The sequence below is a fragment of the Aspergillus aculeatinus genome (assembly GCF_003184765.1).
Source record: "Aspergillus aculeatinus CBS 121060 unplaced genomic scaffold BO66scaffold_4, whole genome shotgun sequence".
NCBI classification, from domain to species: Eukaryota; Fungi; Ascomycota; class Eurotiomycetes; order Eurotiales; family Aspergillaceae; genus Aspergillus; species Aspergillus aculeatinus.
Window position 1 is genome coordinate 794,599 of NW_020291473.1, and position 16,408 is coordinate 811,006.

At 52.4% G+C, this 16,408-nt stretch overlaps 6 protein-coding genes across 6 annotated transcripts; 4 read left to right on the forward strand and 2 right to left on the reverse strand.

The window, feature by feature from the left end:
* The first annotated feature begins 195 nt into the window (after positions 1-195).
* On the forward strand, positions 196-2,683 carry BO66DRAFT_147726 (serine/threonine-protein kinase). The gene is made up of 5 exons (XM_025642120.1): positions 196-318; positions 405-548; positions 630-1,790; positions 1,852-2,216; positions 2,273-2,683. Exons 1-5 carry the CDS (start codon positions 297-299, stop codon positions 2,468-2,470), a joined length of 1,890 nt encoding a protein of 629 aa, XP_025508191.1. The 5' UTR covers positions 196-296; the 3' UTR covers positions 2,471-2,683.
* A 793-nt stretch (positions 2,684-3,476) lies between these two features.
* Positions 3,477-7,136, reverse strand: BO66DRAFT_417603 (coatomer subunit beta'). Its single transcript, XM_025649690.1, has 6 exons — positions 6,913-7,136; positions 6,731-6,793; positions 6,659-6,680; positions 6,569-6,600; positions 5,242-6,510; positions 3,477-5,186 (listed from the first exon to the last, which is right to left on the reverse strand). The coding sequence occupies exons 1-6, from the start codon at positions 6,928-6,930 to the stop codon at positions 3,948-3,950; spliced, it is 2,643 nt and encodes an 880-aa protein (XP_025508192.1). The 5' UTR covers positions 6,931-7,136; the 3' UTR covers positions 3,477-3,947.
* A 365-nt stretch (positions 7,137-7,501) lies between these two features.
* On the reverse strand, positions 7,502-8,488 carry BO66DRAFT_388426 (complex I NDUFA5 subunit family protein). Its single transcript, XM_025646556.1, has 3 exons — positions 7,905-8,488; positions 7,733-7,837; positions 7,502-7,672 (listed from the first exon to the last, which is right to left on the reverse strand). The coding sequence occupies exons 1-3, from the start codon at positions 8,447-8,449 to the stop codon at positions 7,609-7,611; spliced, it is 714 nt and encodes a 237-aa protein (XP_025508193.1). The 5' UTR covers positions 8,450-8,488; the 3' UTR covers positions 7,502-7,608.
* Positions 8,489-8,706: 218 nt separating this feature from the next.
* On the forward strand, positions 8,707-11,462 carry BO66DRAFT_388427 (putative disulfide isomerase). Its single transcript, XM_025646557.1, has 4 exons — positions 8,707-9,252; positions 9,314-9,395; positions 9,450-10,976; positions 11,036-11,462. The coding sequence occupies exons 1-4, from the start codon at positions 9,041-9,043 to the stop codon at positions 11,396-11,398; spliced, it is 2,184 nt and encodes a 727-aa protein (XP_025508194.1). The 5' UTR covers positions 8,707-9,040; the 3' UTR covers positions 11,399-11,462.
* Positions 11,463-11,707: 245 nt separating this feature from the next.
* On the forward strand, positions 11,708-12,853 carry BO66DRAFT_147851 (cytochrome b-c1 complex subunit 10). Its single transcript, XM_025642121.1, has 4 exons — positions 11,708-11,803; positions 11,976-12,046; positions 12,289-12,327; positions 12,447-12,853. The coding sequence occupies exons 1-4, from the start codon at positions 11,801-11,803 to the stop codon at positions 12,667-12,669; spliced, it is 336 nt and encodes a 111-aa protein (XP_025508195.1). The 5' UTR covers positions 11,708-11,800; the 3' UTR covers positions 12,670-12,853.
* A 1,504-nt stretch (positions 12,854-14,357) lies between these two features.
* Positions 14,358-16,196, forward strand: BO66DRAFT_398163 (amino acid permease; the record flags this gene model as incomplete). The annotated part of the gene is made up of 3 exons (XM_025648630.1): positions 14,358-14,616; positions 14,674-14,788; positions 14,849-16,196. 3 exons carry the CDS (start codon positions 14,358-14,360, stop codon positions 16,194-16,196), a joined length of 1,722 nt encoding a protein of 573 aa, XP_025508196.1.
* Between the last annotated feature and the right edge of the window lie 212 nt (positions 16,197-16,408).

The following is a 16,408-nucleotide window of genomic DNA, read 5'->3' on the forward strand; positions in this document are numbered from 1 at the left end:
CCCCCCCTCTCCCTCTTCTTTTCCCCCCCTCTCTCTCCTCCTGCTGCTGACCGCTGTGGCTGTGGCGGTTCTGCATTCTATCAACTGCACTTGACTGGTCTGGCTCTTGCTCGTCTTTTGCTATTCCTAGGCCTCCCCCAGACTCCTTCTGGCCTTTCCTCCCTATTCTCATCCATACTTTTGTCTTTCCCCGTTTATAAACATCTGTCCCTGGACAGATCGGTTTCCCCTTCCTCCTCCTCGTCTCTTCTTCTCCTGATTACCCCCCTCACCACTTCCTCGCACCCACCGTCACAATGTCGTGGAAAATCACTAGAAGTATGTAAACCCCAAGGTGCTTTGGTGTTCCTATTTTCGATCATGCAGGCTAACGGACGTTCTTTCTCATCTTTCTTGGCCGACAGAACTAAAGGAAACCCACCTCGCTCCTTTGACCCAAACCTTCGGGCGGTCGTCCTCCACATCCACCATCAAGGGTGATTCCGGCGAAGAGACTCCTGTGGCCTCGCAAACGCCTTCGATCTCACCATCCATTTCCAATGGGATCAGTATGTTTGCTTTTGCCCACTGATTTTGCCTCCCCCTTTCCTCCGATCGCCGACCGTCCTAACAAAACCTCCCGCTTTTAGATGCCTCGGAATCTCTGGTCTCCCCGCCCGTGGCCCCTGTCAAGCCCGGTATTTTGATTGTCACCCTCCATGAAGGTCGAGGTTTCGCTCTTTCGCCTCATTATCAACAAATCTTCAACTCGCACTTCCAGAGCAACAATGCCTATGGCATGCGTCCCAGTTCATCCTCCTCCCACTCCGCGCATGGCCAAGCCGGGTCCTTCGTACAAAGCGCCCGTCCACAGTCGACGAGCGGAGGCATCAATGCTGCCCCCACCATTCATGGTCGCTACTCCACCAAGTACCTTCCTTACGCTCTCTTGGATTTCGAGAAGAATCAGGTCTTCGTCGATGCCGTGTCTGGATCACCGGAAAACCCCCTCTGGGCGGGCGACAACACTGCTTACAAGTTCGACGTTTCGCGCAAAACCGAATTGAATGTCCAGCTCTATCTTCGTAACCCTGCTGCTCGTCCAGGTGCCGGTCGCAGTGAGGATATTTTCCTCGGTGCTGTCAAGGTTCATCCTCGTTTTGAGGAAGCTCTGCCACACGCAGAGGATCCCAAGAGTAAGAAGGACAACAAACAGCCACAAGAGCGTCAGCTTGGCCAACTTGGCGCGGAATGGTTGGATCTTCAATTCGGCTCCGGTTCCATCAAGGTTGGTGTCTCGTTCGTCGAGAACAAACACCGCAGCATGAAGCTGGAGGATTTCGAACTTCTCAAGGTCGTTGGTAAGGGTAGTTTTGGCAAGGTCATGCAGGTCATGAAGAAGGATACGGGTCGGATCTACGCCCTCAAGACCATTCGCAAAGCTCACATCATTTCCCGCTCCGAGGTGACACACACCCTGGCGGAGAGATCAGTACTCGCACAGATCAACAATCCTTTCATTGTCCCGTTGAAGTTCTCCTTCCAGTCGCCGGAGAAATTGTACTTTGTTCTAGCCTTTGTCAACGGAGGTGAGCTGTTCCACCATCTTCAGCGGGAACAGCGGTTTGATATCAACCGCGCTCGGTTTTACACGGCTGAGCTTCTCTGTGCTTTGGAATGTCTGCACGGATTCAAGGTCATTTACCGTGATCTCAAGCCCGAGAACATTCTTCTCGATTACACTGGCCATATCGCGCTGTGCGACTTCGGTCTGTGTAAGTTGGACATGAAGGATGAGGATCGGACGAACAGTAAGGCTCCCCAGGAGTACGCACCTAACCTCAAATCGACTAACCAGTCTTGAAACAATAGCCTTCTGTGGTACTCCCGAATACCTCGCCCCCGAGCTCTTGCTTGGCAACGGATACACCAAGACTGTCGATTGGTGGACCCTAGGTGTCCTCCTTTATGAGATGCTGACGGGTCTCCCCCCGTTCTACGACGAGAACACGAACGACATGTACCGTAAGATTTTGCAAGAACCTTTGACATTCCCTAGCACCGACATTGTTCCTCCCGCTGCTCGGGATCTCTTGACGCGACTACTCGACCGTGATCCTCAGCGTCGACTGGGTGCCAATGGTGCTGCGGAGATCAAGTCGCACCACTTCTTTGCCAACATCGATTGGCGCAAGCTGCTCCAAAGGAAGTATGAGCCAAGCTTCCGACCCAATGTGGTATGTCTAGTCACTATATCTTTACTGTTATCGTTATCGTATACTAATTGATGCAGCTGGGTGCTCGCGACACTACCAACTTCGACCGTGAATTCACGTCGGAGGCCCCACAAGATTCCTACGTCGATGGTCCTGTTCTGTCGCAGACGATGCAACAACAGTTCGAAGGCTGGTCTTACAACCGTCCGGTTGCTGGTCTTGGCGATGCTGGTGGCAGTGTCAAGGATCCCTCCTTCGGAAGCATTACCGAGTAAAGGCCTTTTTGCCTGTCACCATCGACTGAACGTTCTTGAGGTGGACTCAACACAACCACAATGTGACATCAAAACACGGAGAAGGAATTGTTTGAAACAGTTTCTTCAATCTGTTCCCTTTTCATCTGCATATCCTGCCTGCGATGTAGCTCGGGTTTCTCTCTTCATTTTCGCTGTCTTTCTCTTATCTCCTCTACCAGCACAGGGAGTACGTGAGGCTTTTTTGTCGAGATTTTTGCTTTTTTCCTCCATGGCAGTGATCCTAGTTGAGCGCTTGGTGTGTTCCCTTTTAACCTACATGGTTTTGCATCCAATACAATCGAGGCAGGTCCCTTTGGTCCATTTCTCAATTCCTGTCTTTCCCTTCATTCATCGCGACCGTGTCTGTTCACTCTTGTCTCGGGCTCAACTACTTCAGTGAAGTCTTAGGCCGCCTCTTTTGCTAGAGAGACGCTCAAGCGGCAGAGGCGGCTCCACGCCATCGCTCCTCTCTCCTCCGCGCCAACAAACCGGACTTCAACAGATCCCCAATATTCTTCTTGGTCTCGGTCTATCCAGCCTTTGACGCTTTTGACTTTGGTCTGCTGGCCTGATCCAATCGAACTTTGCCGAGGCTTCATTTTCTATCTCCTTCCGGAGGAACTGGCGTCCATCTGGGATTTTCGAGCCCAATTTTTGCCCATCACCGAACATCAAAAAATGCATGAGTTACTGTGTCCGCGGTCTCGACCTAGACATCTTGTTTTCTATTTTCCCTATAGCTCGATACCTTTCCTGCTGTTGCTTTTCGGTTTGATTACGGGGAATGGAGGGACGGGGAGAAGAAAGAATTACGGAAAATGAACTTTCCCCTACTTTGTTCTCACGATGTGACTGGCTCATAGACAACAATTGACGTTTTTTGTTTCTGCTGCTGTGAAAGTACGACCCAATGTATATGGTCTGAATGCGTAGATGTGATTGGTTTGGCGGCTGTAAGCAGCACATAGACACCAGGTAAGTAGACCATGAACTTCACATAAGGATTCTCGGCTCGATTGACCAGTTGAGACAGGCTATACATCATACCTCTATGGGAAGAGAACAAGTGACACATAATATTGAATCATAACGAACAGGTCTGAAAAACAAATAGCTATGTGAGGGGAAATTGGATCAGAGAAGAGAAAAGAGGAGGAAGGGGGGTGGATATCCCACGCAAGCAAGATTTAGCTGTTTGTCAATACATTGAAAACGGGGAATTAAATGAAGAATGGGAGGGGGAAATGTGAAACAAGATGCAAGCAGAGGCAAAGAAAAAGAGGGCGTTGTGGAAACTTTCTTCTTTTTCCTCTCATAGGTCTCTCATCCTACGGCACAGTTCTCCCACGGGGATTTAAATACAAGCACAAACATACACACATACCATGCCACAACAAAAACAAAACACAAACAGAAGGGTCTATCTTAGGCGGGATGGTCGGTAGGTGGGTGATTTCTACTCGGATTTCTCTTGCTCCTCGTCCTCCTCCTCTTCAGCTTCATCCTCGGCAACGACCTCCGCATCACCCGCCTCAGGTTGTACTTCGGGGGCACCGTTGTCTGCGGTCTCATCGTCGCCGTGGACGTCGATCAGGGACTCGGACGAAGGAGGCTCGGGGACGGCGGGAGCAGCAGCAGCGGCGCCGCCCTCGGTTTCGAGGCGGATGTACTCGTCCCATTCGGGGAAGAGGTCATCATCTGCGGCGGCGTCAGGGGTGCCGGGGGGGATACCGATGAGGCGGGCGATCTTGGTCTTTCCGTTGGACTCCAGAGAGGCCTTCCACTGGGCGACGAGGGCGGGGGCCCGCGAGGGCTTGTAGGTCTGGGCGAAGAGGACGGCTTCGGCGAGACGGTTCGTCCGGACCAGGAGGTCGATGCAGCCGTCAACATCGCCGAGGGACCAGTAGGTGGAGAAGGCAACGTTGTGCAAGCCGGCTTCCGAGGCCTGGGCGGCCAGCTGGCGGAGCCCGTCCCTGTTGCCGCTGGCGGTGTGCAGCAGGAGAAGGGAGCCCACGTCCTTGGCATTGGTGAAGCACTCTTGGGCCAGCGCCAGGTTCCAGCCCGCGAGGGCGGCGTCTCCGACGATCTTCCACTTGTGCTCGACGTTGGCTTCGCGGGCGATATCGAGGGCGATCTCGAGGTTGTTCAGGGCCAGGGCCAGCTCGAAGCGATGTTCCGGGTCGGTTGCAACCTCGAGTGCCATCTCCTTGTACCCTTGGCCTTCCAGGAAACGAGCCACCTTGTTCATCTGATCCTGGGGAACGTCCTGGAGCAGCTCCGCTGCCGTGTCCAGGTCGCCGCGCAACACCACCGTCTGGTACTCGACCATGCTGAGAGACAAGCCGAACGATACGACGTTGACATCCTTGTCGGCAAGGTAGACACGGCCGTCACGGGGCAGGTAGCCAAGGACATACATACCCTGGTCGAAGTGGGAGATGGTGTAGGTTTGGTCGCCGACCAGGTAGTTGAGGCGATTCGTCGAGTTCGTGTAGATGAAGCAGTCTCCAACCCACTGACCCGTGCGAACAGACTCGTTGACATCCGTGACAACCTCGAAAGCGGACTCCACGCCATCTTCGTCGGCTTCGCCGGCGTTCAAGCCCTCAATGTAGTTCTCCCGGGAGTACCGGAGGACATAGAAAGAATCCTCACAGGCAAGAGTCACCAACTCTCCGGATTCAGACCAGTATACCTAAGTGAGTTGTTAGCGACAATCCAATGAGGGAATTTCAGTTCCTGTTACTTACAGCCTTGGGGTCGACTTCAATGCGGCGGACCAGGTTTCCAGTCTCCCAGTCAAACATACCAATTCCGCCTTGACCCTTAACACCCAACAACACACCGTCTGTGAGACCTTCAGCTTGGAAGCCTACATCAAGCCCGCCGCTGACTTCCTTGAAGTTCTTGAAAATCTTGACACTGGTGGTCGACTCGCGGATGGCATAGTCATTGCTGTTGTCCTTCGAACCCCAAGCGAAGTCCAAGGCTTGCCCGAATGCCTTGTTGCGCCACGCAAGAGCAGTGTAGATGATGTACTCGCCATCACCGCAGACCGAGACGAACCGTCCGTTAGGAGAGTGGGACAGGGTCTGAGGGTAGACCTCGCACGATCCCAGCTCTTTCGTAGGCAGGGAAAGTGGCGCACCATCCTTAATGCTGACATCGCCACCCTTGATCACTGTTGAGACAACCTCGTTGTGTCTGGCCCAGATAATCTTTCCTGAACCATCCATGGAAACAGCTGGCTCTTCCCGTCCCATCTTCACTACTACTGCACCATCATCGAAACCGATCGCAACGCCTTGCCGACCTCGCTGGTAGGAGACACACCACGCTCTCTCCAAGCCGTAGCTTAAAGACTGTTCGAGTCTGTATGTGTTCGCATGCCAAATCTTGATGGTTCCGTCTTCAGAGCCGGAGATAATGACAGGCAGTTCCGGGTGATAGCAAGCGAAAGAAACGTTGCTTGTATGTCCCTCCAAAGTAGCAATGAGAGCTTTCGTAGTGTAATCCCACACTTTAACGGTCCGGTCATCGGAGGTGGTGAGAAGATATGGTTTGTCCGCCTGCGGGTAGTAATCGACATGGTTCACACCCTTGGTTTCGTGGGCCTCCAGGGTGAAATTGGCATGTGGTGAGCCAAGGCTCCAGATCTTTACGGTCCTGTCCAAGCATGCGGATGCGAATGTATTGGTATCCTTGGGGTTGATCGAGAGTCCCATCACATAGTGGCTGTGGCCCTCGTAAACCTGGACACACTTCCAGCCTTTCTCCCAGTCCCAAAGCTTGATTGTCATATCATCGGATGCGGTCAGAACGAATGGCTGCGTGGGGTGCACTGCAATTGAGCGAATGTAGTCCGGGTGGGCCTCGAACGAAGCAATCTTCTCAGAGGTGTTGTAATTGTAAACGCGAAGCTGGAAGTCATCTGAACCGCAGACAATCCAGTTCTTGCGGGCAATGAATCGACCGGCTCGTACAGGTACATCGGTAAGCTCGAAGGTTTTGATGATCGACTGATAAAAACATGTTTAGCGATCATGACATACGTGATATAACGGTAGGGCAACTTACTTGAGTCTCATAGGACCAGATGTAAACGTGACCTGTGTGATCGTATTAGCGCATTCGAGGCGATGGTCGAAATGCAATTCCCCAACGCACCGCTGTATAGTGTGGTAAGAATCTGGGAAGTATCAGCGCCTGCCCACAGTTCCTTATGGCTGGAATACTCACCCATGGCTCTGTTGGATGGAAGTCAATGCCCTTCACCCGCTCGGAGCGGGCGAACAGCTGTCTCTATTCGATAACAACAACAACAGTCAGCGGTTTGAACATTGTTCGTAGACTCCGACACCAAGCATATGCAAGGTCTTCTGAAGCAAGGTCCGCAACTCCTCGAGAGTCGACATCCATACCTTGACATCCAATTTCATCTTGTGTGGGGAAGGAAGGTCGCGATTATGTGCGGCGTCGGAGGACGGCCTGTGAGAAGGAGGGGGAACCAGGCCACGAGCCGCTCAAACAGCCCAGCCCGGGGACGTCAAGAACTCCCGAAGGAAAGATATACGAAAGCACAAAGAGAATAGAAAATTCCTCAGCCTGAATGGCCTCCGAGGTCAACGTAGATACTCAAGAAGTGACAGCGATGTGTCCACAAGGAGATGGGAATCCCGCCAGCTATCTGGAATCGGCTAGCGACAGGGGGAGACTCACCGCCTTTGGTTCTGGATCATCATCCCCCTCGTGGGTGGCCGGGGGCCAGTTTCATGTCTACTACTTGGGTAGTCCTCTGAATAATTATGCGCGTGTACAAATTAACTTGTTCAATCGGGACGCTGTCCTTACAGTCACATATGCCATAGCAGATCCTGCACTAGCATAAGGCCCTATCAATCATTATTCTTTACATTCAGCATGATAACCCCGTTCGACCAGCGGTTATCAGTAAACCAGATACAATCCACCGGGAACCTTAGCTCAGACAACAACCTATACATCATCATGCAATTGTGATTGGTTTTGATTGGACACACGTAAACTTATAATTACAAACAATGGGAATTCTTAAGTCAAGTCTGTCATTCATGAGAAGACCCTATTATGCCGAGCACTTACTCGGGGCGCTCGAAGTAAGACCACTGGCCAGGTCTAGCCTTCTCCTCAAGTTCCTCCCAGCTGTGACCATATCAGTATTGCATTCCATACCATCGCTGAACCATGCTGATGTCGACTTACGCTTTCGACTTGTACAACTCATCAACAACCTTCAGTTCACCCTCGGCGACCTGAATAATTTCCTCAATAAGACCGGCACCGATTTGCTGCTCAATTTCAGAGATCCTATATCCAAAAACATCAGCACGTTCCGCCCGATGAATCGGTTCTGGAGAGGGCAATCTCGGCATACTGTTCTGCCGTCAGAGCGGGCTCAGCCTCCCACTTCTTCTCCTCAGGGTGGAAGTCCGATTCATTGTTCTTAGGAGAAGAAGCCTCCTCCAAGAGCTGTGTGAAACGGGCTTCTTCTGCTGGTGTACGAGCGGGACCTTCAGTGGTTGCCTCCAAGGCTTCGCCATCCCACTCCTCTCCACGGGAATTGTCGCTACCATCGAGGCGCTCAGCACCTGCGTACGTGCCGTTGGCTTGTAGAAGGCTAGAGAAGCGCTCAGGCTCATCACCCACGGTCTTCTTCACGCGCTCCAACCAAGCTTCAAATCCAGGCGGCTTCGTGGACTCAATGATCTGCAGACGATGGCGGGTCAATGCCTCGGTGGATTGACGGTAGACGGAGGACTCGGGGAAGGACTTGAGCTTGTTCAAGGTCGATGTGTAAAGGAAGATCAGGGTGGGACGAGGGCTAGGGTGAGTGTTCAGGCCGGTCAAGCCGGTGGGAGCGAAAGGCTCCAAGTACCGAGCCGGCTTGACGTTGGCCAGCAACCGGAGTGTCGACCTCATGTTGGGCGGAGGGTGTGTGAGGTAGTGAAAGGAATGAGAGTGACCCAGAGGGGCGTTGATATCAAACCCAATGGCAAACGGCAGCGGGGTGACTTATCGGGTCGTTCATTCACGATGAGCACACTGAATCGGGATGGATGCACGAAGGGTTGAGGTTCCGTCCCGGATTGCGGAGGAACCTAACCCCGAGTTCTCCCTCCTGCGCCTCTTCCTCCTCCTACCGCCTCCGCCCATCATCTCCATGATATCTGGTTAAATGGTAATCTTATAATAGGGGTGGTCTCCTTCTCGCCTGCGTCCTTTCCTCCGTCTGGTGGCTTGTCGTCCTATCGACGTACTCCGCAAGACATCTGCTGCGTATTCTTGGAGCACCGAATTCGTGCTGATTGCCCCCTGTCTGAGTGGTTCCCCGACTCACTGGCGATCCACTCGTTTCTAGACCACCCGTCACTTCCACTCCGATGTGCCACCTGTGAACGGCCAATCCTTGTTTTCTGATAACTTTTATCTCGACTCTCACTACCAACCCCACTTCTTCTTTCTTTCTGAATAAGGACCTCGAAGGCTTCTTGTCCTTGACCTACAGCCAGCATGAGGGCGTCTTTGCTGGCATGGTCATTCCTTTCTCTCCTTTCCATCCCGACGTGGGCTACCTCCGCCGGTGATGCTTCTCCCAAGCACCATCTCGCGAAGAGGGATGGCTCGACCGAGCCCAAGTCGACTCTCTTCAATGGCATCGAGGTTCCGCCTATCAGGTCTTTGACCCCTGATGATTTCGACGAAACCGTCAAGGATGGTTACTGGTTAGCACACTCTTCAATGCGCCACGTTAGATTGGCCGCTCCAGGCTAACAGGCCTTTCAGGTTTATCAAAGAGTACTCTCCGTCATGTCCGCACTGTCAAAAGATTGCGCCAACTTGGCAGACACTCTATGAGTTCTACTATGTAAGTCGCGTCCCTAGGGTTTCACCCCCTACTGCGTTCTCTAATCCTTCTCAGACCTCGGATCCTCTGTCCTCGTCCTCTGGAAAGTCGTCCGATACCAAGTCCCTGAACTCTTTCGATAAATTCTACAACTTTCATTTCGCCGAGGTAAATTGTCTTGTGTACGGGGACCTGTGTCGCAAGTTGGAGGTGAAATACTTTCCCACCTTCGCTTTGTATCACAATGGCGAGATGGTTGAGCAATTTACGGGAAAGAAGAGTATGCAAGGACTGAGTGAGTTCGTCGAAGAGAAGCTGGAACAGATTAAACCTGGCTCTCGACCTGCGCAAGGTTTGAACCTGCCCAAGCCGGGCGATACAAGCGTTGATACCAAAGCTCAACCCGATGCCCCTGTCGCTAAGGACAAAGATCCTGAAGCTGGCGCTAAGGCTGGAGAGAAGCACAATGAGCAGGCCGCGCAGCTTGCCTCTAGTGATGCTCCTGTTGCCAAGGATGCCGCGCAGACCAAGGCTAAGCCATCCGGTCCAGTGAATCCTCAGGGCATTTCTGTCCCTCTTACGGCGGAAAGCTTCCAGAAGCTTGTTACTACTACTCAAGACCCTTGGTTTATCAAGTTCTACGCTCCTTGGTGCGGTCACTGTCAGGCATTGGCTCCTAATTGGCAAGAAATGGCCAGAGAGATGCAGGGTACTCTCAACGTCGGCGAAGTAAACTGCGATGTCGAGACTCGGCTTTGCAAGGACGCCCGAGTGAATCAATTCCCGACGATTTACTTCTTCCGTGGCGGTGAACGAGTTGAGTACAATGGCCTGCGTGGTCTGGGTGATCTGGTCAATTATGCCAACAAGGCCGTGGAGATCGGCTCCGGCGTGCAGGATGTGGACGCTACCACTTTCAAGGAACTGGAAGAGAAAGAGGACGTCATCTTCCTCTATTTCTACGACCACGCAACGACTTCTGAGGACTTCAAGGCTCTTGAACGTCTGACTCTTAGCTTGGTCGGGCATGCCAGACTAGTCAAGACTAACAGCGGCGCCCTTGCTGAAAGGTTCAAGATTTCTACCTGGCCTCGTCTTTTGGTGTCCCGGGACGGCCGCCCAAGTTACTACAACGCACTCGCTCCCAAAGACATGCGGGACTTCCGGCAAATCCTGGGATGGATGCGGTCTGTCTGGCTGCCTATTGTCCCTGAACTTACGGCATCCAACGCTCGTGAAATTATGGATGGCAAATACGTTGTACTAGGTATTCTGAGCCGCAAGCACTCGGATGAGTTCCTGCAGTCTAAGAGAGAGCTAAAGAATGCGGCCCATGAATGGATGGACAAGCAGGTTCAGCTGTTCCAGCTGGAGCGCGCCGAGCTGCGGGATGCTAAACAATTGCGGATTGAAGAGGCTGAGGACCGCAACGACCAGCGTGCGCTTCGGGCTGCTAAAAACATGCGTATCACCATCCGCGAGGATGACAAGAAGCAGGTCGGTTTTGCTTGGGTTGATGGTGATTTCTGGGAGCGGTGGCTACGGACTCAGTTTGGTATCGATGTGGAGAACGGAGAGCGTGTCATTATTAACGACCAAGATGTAAGTTTCTTGCAGGTGATAAACCCCACTTGTTGTACATTTGACTGACTTTGTCTTAGAACCGCCGCTACTGGGATACGTCCTCCAGCGGAGCATCCATTATGGCCTCTCGCACTTCGATTCTCGAAACTATACCTCTTGTGGTTGCCAACCCTCCTAAGCTCACACCCAAGTCTACCATTGGCACTTTTGAGTCGATCTTCTTCTTCACTCGTTCTTTCATCAGCGGGCATCCGATTTTGTTCGTCATAATCTTGATCCTGTCCATTGTCGGTGCCACATTCGTGGCTCGAGGCAGGGCGGCGAGACGCGGAGGTCGAGGCGGTATCCTCGGTGTTACTGGGAACTCTAGCGGAGGTTTCTTCAACCTCGATGGCAAGGAAGGACTCTTGAATGGTGGTTCCACGGGCAAAGTAGATTAAACTGTGAATTGGGGTGGTGTACAGTCAGCTTTTTTTTTATTCTTTTTCTATTACCCAATTTTCCTCTTCAATTCTATTTTGGTGTTCTTTATGCTACATCTTGATGATACTGGGACTAGTCCCGGTCCCTCACTTTCTTCACCTCGTAGTAGCTTGCTGGCACATACAACGAGCTTGTATACTTCCATACTACTTCGTGGGGGCATGAGGTGTGGAAATGCGCGATATCTGATTCGACAAGCTGATGGTCACGTGATGCTCAATTCGGCCGGCTGATTGGCCGCGGGCGGTCGGACGAGAACGTCGCGGAGTCTCCCGGTTTTCGTCGACAGCTTTCAACGTGTAATTGCAGCCTCATATCGTTTACTGGAGCAGAGTGTGCCTCCTTCGACCTCAAACAAAATGGTATGTACATGCCGATAGACCCTCACTGGGCTGGCAGTCTGAGAGTCGCATGACTTCAAGTTGTCGCTTCCAGTTGATTAGTGGCCAACTCCGGACCCGGCTATGTCACAGTGATAGACTATGGAAAGGGATGAAAATTGTCAATTGCTAACGTGAATCGTTGTCCGTGTAGGTTTTCTCTCAGACTCTTCGCCGCGCTGCGGCTCAGAACGCCAGTGGCTACCGTTCTCCCTTCGGTCCCAAGTGAGATATACCCCAGAATCATCGTTACCTTTTTCCCAGCACAGATATGAAGGCTGGCACTGGACCGGCCCTTGCGGAGCTCCGCTTCGCTCCATTCAGCGGTCATTGATATGCCAGGGCATCTGATCGATAAAGAGCTCCAATTGTTCCTAAGCGGGGGACGACTGATGGCGAACTGCTGCATACACAGATTGGAAGGTGCATGAGAGAATTACGGCTAACAGACTTACTCGATAATTTAGGTACTCGACTCCCCTCCACTGGCACGGTCTTACCACCCGGTCCGCTGTCACTGCGTGAGTGTCTTCCGCCTTGTGTTCGAACGTGCCATATTCGCGCCAATGTCCGAAACGGCAATACCATTGCGAGGGCGTCGACTAACGTACGATCAAAACAACAGTGGTACCATTGCCAGCGGCTTCGGTGTCAGCGCCGGTGTCTTCCTTCTGTTCTTCTTCGGCGAGGTCCCCCGTGTCCGCCGTGACATCCTCCAGAAGGTCCCCTTCCTCGATGAGTACTTTGACCGCACCATCGCCCCCGAGGACAACGTATGTGGGATCCTATTGTCATGCACACGAACGAATGCTAACACTCAAACTAGCCCTTCTAAATTATGTCCTTAATATCGAGACAAATGTTGTTTTTCCATTATACACAAGGCCCGGTCACCCTGTACGGATATACCGCTTCATAGCTGGACAGCAAAAGAGACTTGAGGTGCTGTACGTGTAGAATAGCGATGAGTTTTTTATAGCACATACTAGAGAAAGCCTGCTTATAAACAAACTGTTCTCCGGTAATCTTACCAAATATTGTCCGTGGTTGTGTCAATGTACTAGCCCGCCAGAAGCAGCTCCAGTTCTGGTCTGATATGGGTGACAGCAGAGGTCCTGCATCTCACCCCATTCCTTCATTTCAATCAGTATTCTAGTTCTGTCTCCACAGCTGGTACGTTGGTGTCAAAGAGCTGCAGATGCCTGTTCGGTCTGCTGTGTATCCGCAGCAGGGGGATACGGAGACACTTTATGAGCGAGTCGCATACCCTTCACATTGAATCGCAAATGTATCTTCTAATCGAGCGATTACACGGAGAGTTGAAGACCGTGGTAGATTTCCGGTGCGTTGATCGTATTGTCTAGCCGGCTCTGTGTGTACACAAGGAGTAAGTTTATCGATAGTCAGACTAGGTAGTTACACCTACTACTCAGTTATCACTCCGCCACGGCCGGAGAATATCACCATCCAACAACACCCACTTACGCCCCCACCGACTTTCCTTGCCTTTGTGCTCGGACATAAACAGCAAAGTACTGTGTTGTGTCATGGTTCTCGCACAGCCAGTCACCCATATGCGAATGCAGAAACAACAGTAAGGAGGCATCAAGCCTTTCAAGCTTGATATGGTAGTGGACCTCTGAAATTCCTCTATCGTGGGTCAACTTCGTTTGGATGGCATCTTGTCAGGGGAATTGTTCATCAAGGTTGACTGACTATGCTCATTAAAGCAAGTCCAACCTGGCCAAGTCCTCTTATCTCTGGCTGTTTTGTGGCTCACACCTCATACCTAGTCAGCAGCATCCTTTCCATCCAGCCTTATCATCTGCAGCCCTGCAGCCAACCATCTCCTCCGATAAGTGCAGCTTGCGAACCTCTGGCCGGTTGTCCGAGCACTGATACGAATCGTCCCACGAGATAATTTCTTCTTCCGAAGCGCGCGAAGTTTCCCTACCTAGTAAAGTCAGCTTACTAGGTTTCGGGAATTACAGGTTTTAATTCCAGGTTGGAGTCGACTCGACCAGATGTGATTCGGGCTTTGGGCATCTCGACATCGACTTCCGCGTGTGAGCTTCTCCCTGAAATTCCCTCCAATCCGATTGTCCAGTAGATAGGTGAATGACCTGGTGCCAAGCGTATCAGCGTCTGGTTCCCCCGCCTCGGCTAGTCGCAGTATCAAGATCCATACTATGGGGTCGATAGATGCGTATCACCCGCCATAAAGATTGATTGGTGCCGTCTCTGTCGGACCCTTCGCCTGACGCGGTACAGCTGTTCTCGCGATAGATAAGATGGACTATCTTATATTGCAGTGCATCCTCAACGCGATGTATCGGTCTCAAGCCCACTCGATTCTGCTTGAAAAAAAAAGCGTCTCACAAGACTCAGCTGTTGTGTGACCCTTCTGTCTAGCAGTGCTTGCTCTTTGTCTCAACTGTCTGCGAATGACCCCTCATCCGGAACCTGCTTATCATTGCCCCTCTCCTCTGGGGTGTCTGATCAGGACGCTTAGCGGAGAATTTCGCAGGCCTTCACCATGTCTGTCTCTGAGCATAATAGCAAAACTACTCTGAAAGCACCGATATATGCGGATGTCAACCATGCGCCCGTCACTAGTATTTTGCCCGAGGGCGACATTCCTTACACCGATCATGCGATGGATGCGGATGAAAGAGTGATCGTGGCCCTCGGATACAAGCAAGAATTCAAGCGCGAGTTTGGACTCTGGACTACTTTCTGCGTGAGCTTCTCGGTACTCGGCTTGCTCCCCTCGTTCGCGAGTACAATATACTACGGTATCTCCACCTTCTTCCTGACTGGTCAACGTTGTGAAAGAAATGACTGACATGTAGAAGGCATGGGCTATGCAGGAACCGCCGGTATGGTCTGGGGGTGGATCATCGCCATGTTGTTCATCCAGTGTGTCGCGATGTCTATGGCCGAGCTATGCTCCGCAATGCCCACCAGGTGGGTGCCTCTCCACTGATATCTGCTTAGCCCCAGATCCGAGCTAACCTTGATCACCAGCGGTGGTCTATACTACGCAGCGGCCGTCCTTGCACCACCAGGCTATGGACCTTTTGCTGCGTGGATCACCGGATGGTCCAACTGGATCGGGCAGATCACCGCAGCACCGTCGGTCGACTACGCCCTGGCTGCCATGATTCTAGCGGCTGCCTCGATCACAAACCCCGACTACGTGCCTACCAATTGGCAGACCTTCTTGTTGACCACATTCATCATGATTATTCATACGGGGATCAGCAGCATGCCCACCCGCTGGGTTGCTCGTGTTAATTCGTGGGGCTCAACGTTCAATATTCTCGCCCTGATCGTGACCCTCATCGCAATTCCCGCGGGGACGAAGAACGAGCCGAGATTCACCCCATCCAAGGAGGTCTGGGGCACCATCACCAATCTGACTGACTTTCCTGACGGTGTCGCGGTGCTCATGACCTTTGTTGGGGTTATCTGGACGATGTCTGGGTACGACTCGCCCTTTCATCTCAGCGAGGAATGTTCCAACGCCAACATTGCCTCGCCGCGGGCGATTGTCATGACCTCTGGAGTTGGGGGAGTGTTCGGCTGGTTCCTGCAGCTCGTGGTTGCCTACACGGTGACCGACATCAACGCTGTTCTGGACTCTGATCTGGGCCAGCCCTGGGCATCCTATCTGCTGCAGGTCCTCCCGCAGAAGATTGCGCTGGCTGTTCTAGCACTCACCATCATCAGCGGCTTCTCCATGGGCCAGGGCTGCATGGTAGCCGCATCCCGAGTCACTTACGCCTATGCTCGAGATGACTGCTTCCCTCTGTCGGGCATCTGGAAGAAGGTCAACACCCACACTCAGACACCCGTCAACGCGGTCATTCTCAATGGGATTCTGGGGATCTTGATGTGTCTCCTCATGCTAGCCGGCTCCACGGCCATCGGAGCCCTGTTCTCGATCGGTGCCATCGCGCAGTTCTTCGCCTTTGCCGTCCCCATCGCCATCCGGGTATTCTTTGTAGGGAACCGGTTCCGCAAGGGACCCTGGCATTTGGGTCCGTTCGGCCCTTGGATCGGGGGCGCGGGCGTGGCGTTCGTCCTCCTCATGATCCCGATCCTCTGTCTCCCCAGCGTCACCGGCAGCGACCTGACGCCCGATCTGATGAACTGGACGTGTCTGGTCTGGGGCGCGCCGATGCTGGCGGTGATCATCTGGTGGTTCATCGACGCGCACAAATGGTTCAAGGGTCCCGTCGTCAACGTGGAGCACGCGATCCACGCCGTCCAGGACCAAACGATCATCGACGGACTGGGGGAGGATGACGAAGTCATTGACCAAGTGGCAGAACCGGCGCATCCGTCGAGTAAGTCTTCTGCGAAGCAGTAGTGATTGTAAAAAACATGATTCCTGCGTGTCTCCTGGTGTACCATACCCAGCTTAATACCTTCTTCCGTGTTTATATCGACTTATTGAGACATATATTGTTGATTTCGATCTGCGAACCACTTTTTTCTTGGAATTTGACTGAATCTGAACTCTCAGGCGATATACCTCGAGTGCACGAGTTCATCTGAGGTTCCAGCTTCCAACCTGCAATA